The 7,175-nt window shown below is 40.0% G+C and overlaps 1 protein-coding gene across 1 annotated transcript; it reads left to right on the top strand.

Annotated features, from left to right (window-relative positions):
• The first annotated feature begins 1,680 nt into the window (after positions 1–1,680).
• LOC124685413 (membrane-anchored ubiquitin-fold protein 3-like) lies at positions 1,681–5,049 on the top strand. The gene is made up of 3 exons (XM_047219754.1): positions 1,681–2,080; positions 3,690–3,857; positions 4,482–5,049. Exons 1-3 carry the CDS (start codon positions 1,948–1,950, stop codon positions 4,535–4,537), a joined length of 357 nt encoding a protein of 118 aa, XP_047075710.1. The 5' UTR covers positions 1,681–1,947; the 3' UTR covers positions 4,538–5,049.
• Positions 5,050–7,175: the final 2,126 nt, after the last annotated feature.

Here is a 7,175-nt window from a genome sequence, read left to right as displayed (position 1 = left end):
GTCAACTCTTTAAACTCTGACGTAAACAACCTTCCGACAAGTCGAGCTTCTATAAAGGATATTGCATCCATGTCTATTTATAGATCCATTTACTTTCAACAGGCTTCATACCTTTGGAAGGTCTACCAAGTTCCAAGCTTGGTTGTGGATAATATCTTGGATTTCATGGCACTTATTTAACAGAGTCAGGGTCCATCATAAATTCTTTGTATATAGTCGGTTTAGTATTGTTCAGCAACAATCATTTTTGTCCCCAAATCATTTATTTGGTCACAAAGTCAACCATATCTACGAGGTTCAATAGGTACTTCGATCTTCAAGGCTACAACAATTTGTAGACATGGGAACCAATGAGTATCGTAACCATCTTCGAAACCATTTCAGACGTTGCGCTACTTTGCTCATCTTACCAAGATTCAATAATCACATTGAGTTCCATGGTCCTCCCACTGAACCTTTTGCGAGAAACTCCTTCTCGAAAAACTGTCACTAAGGGCGACACACACATTTGCCTCTGGTTTTTTAGTGGAAGGATTTCCCAATTTCAACCTTGGGATATCCTACAAAGACATTTATCTGATTTTGGTTGTGAACTTATTTAGTTATGCTACGCATACCAAAATTTAAGAAATGACTATTATGGTGTCATTTTAACAGATTTATGATGACGCTCTTTTCAGTGTAAAGCGATAGTCTCTAAAGCATAATCCATAAAATTATAATGGCCGTATTCAATTTCATCATTGATCCAACAAGATTTGGATTACATCTCACGGACAGTCCATCGTATCTATGGTGTTCCGCAAAACACAAGTTGTAAAACAATTTTTGCAACTCCAAGATGTTCGCTAAACCCGCAACTCAAATATTTCCACTATGATCGAATCATAGATATATGAATGATTTCTACCTTCTTGTTAAACTTCTTTGAACCTATTCAAATATTTTCAAACTCCTTTCTTATCAACGAAATATATCCGTATATATCTTCTTGATTTATTGTCGGAAGTTTTATCAAGTAGAATCTTCCGCACACGACTATGCTTAGTGGACCATATACATCAACACGTGTGTTTTCAATAAGCTCGGACGTTCGACTTTTGGCCTATAAATGCTATTTCAGTCATTGTTCTTTTAGAAAAGATTTTGCAAGCGTCAAACGAATCAAAATTCGGATGACTTAAAAAATCTACATGCATGGAGTTTCTTCATGCGTTCCTTCCTAATATGTATTAAACGGTGGCTCCACATTTAAGTGGAATTCAAATCATTTGCCTAACAACATATTAGCGTCAGTGTTACGAATGTGTGTTTCACCATTAAGATTTATTACATCTTATCCATCATATGTGAAGTAGGGTCATAAGTTGAACAACTTGTTACTTTCATTAGACGGACCAAAAATAACCACTATTAAATTGTTGGAATAAATCTTAAAAATAAGGTAGAATGCTAACGACGAATACAATAATATTTTATTTTATTCTAAACTTCAGACTTTCAGGAGGTTATACACTGCACGACCGGGCTTCAACGTCACCAGTCAGCAGCAGCCAGCAGGTAGGCTCATCGCAAAAAAAAAAAAAAAAAAAAAACCAAGAAGACAGCTATTTTCCCACTACAGTTCCAACATAAATATAGTTTTTTGTGGGGACGTATCTGCTAAAAGCGCCAAGGAATCCCACTCCTCCCTCCTCTCCTCCCCTCCCCTCCCCTCGAGACGCCCGTCTCGTCGCTTTGCTCCCCACGAAAGAATTCTAAATTCTTGCTTAACTAAAGGAGAAAGCGGATACTTCGTGGGATCCGCATCGGTTTCTTGCCCTTGTTGCCTCAAATTCGGCAGTTTTTCCGACCCCGATTCCTCCGCCGGCCGTGGTCGACTGAGCCGGCCACCGGTCGCGGCTGCGGTTGTTGGGATCTTGCGCCTTGACCCTGCCTGCCGGGAAGATGGCCGGCGGGAAAGAGCCGATCGAGGTCAAGTTTCGGCTGTTCGACGGCACGGACATCGGGCCCAACAAGTACGACCCCGCCACCACCGTCACCGCGCTCAAGGAGTTCGTCCTCTCCCGGTGGCCGCAGGGTGAGACCGATCGACCCCTTCCCCCTCCCCCCGCCTCGTATATGTACACGTCTCCACTTTTGACGCCATATGTTTCGGGGAGGTTGCTTGCGCGGTCGTCTCGCCGCTCCTGCCTCTATCTGTTTCTTGATCTGGTAAGAATTCCTGTGCAGATGGGTTGGTCTGGATCTGGGAGCTATACGTACCTTTGTTTTTTGCGATAAACATAGTGATTTCGCATCGACAGATCAGGTTGTTCCTTGGATTCCGTGATTCTTCTGTTCTTTGGCTAGTTAGGTAACTGATGCTTTCAGAAGTCACCTTACCTCTAGCACTTCCTAGACAGGTACTAGATATCGGTATATATTTAGAAGCTCTTGCCTTTCTTGCATTTCCTGAAGGGGTGGACAGAAGATATTTTTCTCCTGCGTTGTGCAGTATGTGATGGTAGTAGTGCTCTAAAAGTAAAAAGAATTTTGGTCGATGTATCTATTATGCATCAGTTCTTCTGCTAACATGTGATGATAGGACCATCTGAGGAGGAGACTGTTTGTCTGCCTTCTTATCCTGTTGGTGTCCTTGGATACTGTCCTCATTTTAGTGGTCCAGTCCCAATTCTGAACTACCAGCTGGTCCTTTCATAGAGGCAAATATGCCGGTAACTGTAAGTTTTGACAGCAATTAAGCATTTGCATGAGACTCGACTGGAATGTGGGCACACGGGAAGTACCATATACTAACTGGTAATTGGATGCGGTAAAACACTAATTATCTTTGTAGAAATTTATCTTTGGTTAAGTTTTCTCAAAATCTGATAGTTGGGGAGGAGGTTAGGTGGCAGCAGGAAGCTCCGGTTCTTATTTGCTTGCTTAGATTACTCATAGTAAGTGAGCCTAGTTCACTTGGGGGTGAGGGGGGTGTACCACCCAGGTTTAAGTCCTCATGAACTTGGATCTGTGTTTCTCTATTGTGTCAATAGAAGGTTCCTCTTACCTGTTCGATTAGTATCTTATTTGCTCTGGTTCTTATTTGCTTGCATAGATTACTCATAGGATGTGAGCCTAGCTCACTTGGATCTGTCTTGCGTTGTACCAGTACCACCCAGGTTTAAGTCCTCATGAACATGGATCTGTGTTCCTATATTGTCTCAATAGAAGGTTCCTCTTACATGTTCGATTAGTATCTAAGAAAACATGGGTGAATTGTTGTGACAGGTTCACAATAGGGAAGCTCAGAGATGCACTCCCTCCATCCCCTAATATAAGATATTATTACAACATCTTCTTCTATAGGTTGTAATAACATCTTATATTATGATGGAGGGAGTATCTCTTTTCCAACATATGCAAGTCTATCCTTTGAGAATAAGGTCGTAACGTGCTACACAAGTTGTGGATTACCATGCTTCAGAAGGACTGAAGGGTTGTTTTCCATGTGTTGAGAAACATCGAGTTAGCACTTACATATTTTTGCACTTTTCGTTTCTGGGGGGATATGATATCCAGCTTTTGCTAGTGCTTCTAATTATCTGAATATTGTTGTCGACTATTTCAGTCTTCTAGAAGCTTAATACTTGTTCCAGGGGGATATCAGTTATATGTTTTAAGTGTTTTTAATATTTTTTTAACAGATAAAGACATTGTTCCAAAAACTCTCAATGACGTGAAGCTCATCAATGCTGGAAGGATACTGGAGAACAACAAAACTCTTGGCGAGTCCCGAGTCCCGGTAGGAGAAGTTCCAGGAGGTGTGATCACAATGCATGTTGTCGTACGCCCTCCCCAAAGTGACAAAAGTGGTAATGCTTTGACTTTCCTCTGATTTATTCAAAGTCCATTTCTTTATATGTTTGATGATCTCACTTGGTCTTGGGTCTGAAGGGTTGAAACTGTAGTATGTGAATTCTGACCATGACCTTCCAGAAGAAGTTATCATTAACCTTTTTGCCTCATTCTAACATGTAACAAACCTTAAACGTGTACATACTGTAGGTGTGTATTTTGTTCTACGTTGCATATTCAAGTTCTGGGTCTTAACTTCGTTTTATCCTCGCTAAGTTGATCCATTAATCAATGAGTTCTGTCCATCAGAAACTTTATAATTGAATTTAACTAGCAGCTTATACCTTATAGTTCCGACACTTCCTTTCTTGTTGTCGGAAGATGACTTGTCGTTGCATACTGTATGCATCGATGCTGCTATCTGATGTCTTGTTAGTGCAACCATTTTATATTGTGCAAATTCGAAGTATGCTGATGTACATAGATTTGTTGAAATCTTTGTGGCATCATAAATATGTGCATACATGCATTTGTCGAATTCATTGTAGCATCATACTTCTGTTTCATTTTATGCTGATTTGGCCTCTACGAAATCCTTACAACATGTCTCTTATTTATTTATTCATTTATTTATTTTTCAGAGAAGCATCTCTCGAATTCTCCCAAGCAGAACAGATGTGGATGCACGATATTGTGACGCCGATTCAGCAGCATTGTGTATTCTGTATATTGGTGCCATGCTCACAACGATTTGCAAGTTCATGCTAACAATTGGTTCTTGCAAGCCATTCTTGAAAGCCTAGAGACGGTAATTAACGCTCCATATATGTCATCCCTGCTCGACAGTAAAGTTTTCTCTACAGCGGGGTCTTCCATATTCATGTAAGCGGTACTGAGTGTGCAGGAGTCAAGAGCAGGATGATTGCTGTTGTTTTAAGTTGTAGACATGTGTAGTGACGTAAAAACACGGTGCCACTTTTTTCTGCTACTGCATATATAGCCGTATAGTATTTGTTGAGATTTTCCCCCAGTTGGTACTACCTATATATACATATCTGTCATTTGTAATAGGGAAGTGATTTCTGTCCAAAATTGTAAAGGTAATATGTTGGACCGATTAAGATTAGTCCGTGTGTCTTTTGGATCGGAAATTCGAAATGGAGGACAAGCCCCACAAAGCCCTTCATTTTCAACAATTCGAAAACCATATTTCAAAGTTCTTTTTTTTTAAGCCTGATGTAGACAATGATGATATATAGTATGCTTCATCTCAGTGTGAAATACTTTGTATTATAGGCTACACAAGAATGGCATAAGTGTGGATCTGAGTATAGAAGATAGTGCTTGTTTCAAAACTATGGAATTTGTTAGACGTTCTCATTTTTGTGTAACCTAGAATAGAAAGAACTTTGATTGTGATTTTGCACACTTGAAGGATGAATCATTGGCTACATACGAATTCAAAGGTGTTATTCTCAGATGAATGTGTTTTTTTTAGATTTTATGAAACTTGTAAATACGATTTTCCTTTATTTTTGAAAATAAAGGACTCTCTATCTCTAGGGCTTGACCTGCATTTGTTCGCTCTCCTCGTTGGATCTCTTGCTTGCTTTGTAGCTGTGGGCTGCCGTGGCGTCAGAGTGGTTGTAGTGTCAGCATATACTGGCCATGCTGGCGGCAACCGCTGACTGGGCTGTCGACCCTAGCTGTGGTTTGGCTGTCACGTCGGCCAGCCGCCATATGAACAAGGAACTGTGACAGCCTGACTAATGTCTGCTCGACTCCGGGGATGATAGGGACAACCAGTTTTCTTGTTTACTTCGGTGACCAGTTTTAAGAAGTTCTAAATTAGGAAAAGGCTGAAAGTGGGTATACTTTCAGGTTTCAGCTTTAAAAAGGTGGGCAAACCTCGACTCCCCGTGAAAGAGACCTCAATGAAAATTTTCCGCTGTGTTTTTGGTGTCATGTAGGAATGAGATCCTACGTTTTTCTCCATCTCCCCATTTCTATTTTTTAACAGGGGTATCCATAATTACAAGGAGGAGAACCAGAAAAGTAGTAGTCAAACAAGTTCTTAATTTTTGCACAGTGGACCCTGGAAGAATATAGGAAAACACAATCTGAGTACCGATCCGTCTCCACTGATTGCATGCCTACGGCTATGGAGGCAGCGGCGGGAGGGGAGGTGCTCGAGGGGTGGATGAGAGGAGCCGCCACCAGCCGTGCTAGCGTGGCGCCATCGTGTGGGGGCGACAGGGTTACATGAGGGATAATTCGGAACATGTTGTACGGTTTCTCTCTATCTATGCATGATCTGAGATAATGGTATATACAAGTTAGGTCAGAAATAATATTTTGGTCATATATTTGTTGCGGGCATTATTGAATTAATGTGAAGTTATATGTTCAGCTTCTTACGGATTTTAGAATTTGAAACATGCTGAAAGAATATACCTTTCTCTGTTCATTTTTGTTGCCTCAACGAACTACTAGCTGCAATGTCACTTTAGGGAAAATGGACTAAGTAGGATGTTATCTTTCTAGGTTTATGTGATTCTTCAAACAGGGCATGGTTGGAAACATGCCCGTACATGTGCAGAGCGTTTGACTGCACAGGGTCTCCAAATTTGGAGGGCCCACAAATCATGTTAAACTAGTACTCCTCTCTATCCCAAAATAATATGTCTATAATATTTAGATAAAATCAAACTTCTCAAAGATTGATCAGCTATATAGAAAAAAGTATCAATATTTATATTTTAAATTAATATTTTTAGAACCATCATGAAATATAATTTTTATATTATATGTATTTAAAATTTTAGATGTTAACTTTTTTGTAAGTAGTTGCTTCAACTTTAAAAAGTTTGACTTTAACTAAAAACTATAGGCATCCTAATTTACCAGAGGTACTTTGTTACTGCTAATGGATGGTTTTGTATAATTGGCCCTTAATCGATTCATTGAGCGATTTACAAAAGGTATTACTACTGCATAGAGCAAGTACAATAAGTTCTAGTCAGCTGGCTACAAGGATTAAAATAATATATTTGTGTTTAGTTGGAGGAGAGATAAGAGGAGAGAGAATGTAAGTGGACTCTTATACAAGAGCTACCTCTAGCAGGTGCTCCTAGGTAAGTTGTGTGAATAAAAGGTGGGTCATCCATTAAAAAAGTAGTATAATCTTATAGTCAGCTATTGTACTTATTGGCTACATGCTAGCTATAGATGACATGACATCTTGCTTATAGCCAACAACCGGCTATACTATTGGAGTTGCTTCAAAGGCCTTCAAATCACCCAGCCTCTTTAATGTCTCCATACTCCCTCCATTT

Source organism: Lolium rigidum, chromosome 1 (assembly GCF_022539505.1).
Source record: "Lolium rigidum isolate FL_2022 chromosome 1, APGP_CSIRO_Lrig_0.1, whole genome shotgun sequence".
In the NCBI taxonomy this organism is placed as follows: domain Eukaryota; kingdom Viridiplantae; phylum Streptophyta; class Magnoliopsida; order Poales; family Poaceae; genus Lolium; species Lolium rigidum.
Note: the sequence above shows the minus strand (reverse complement) of the source record. Positions and strands in the feature narration are given on the sequence as shown.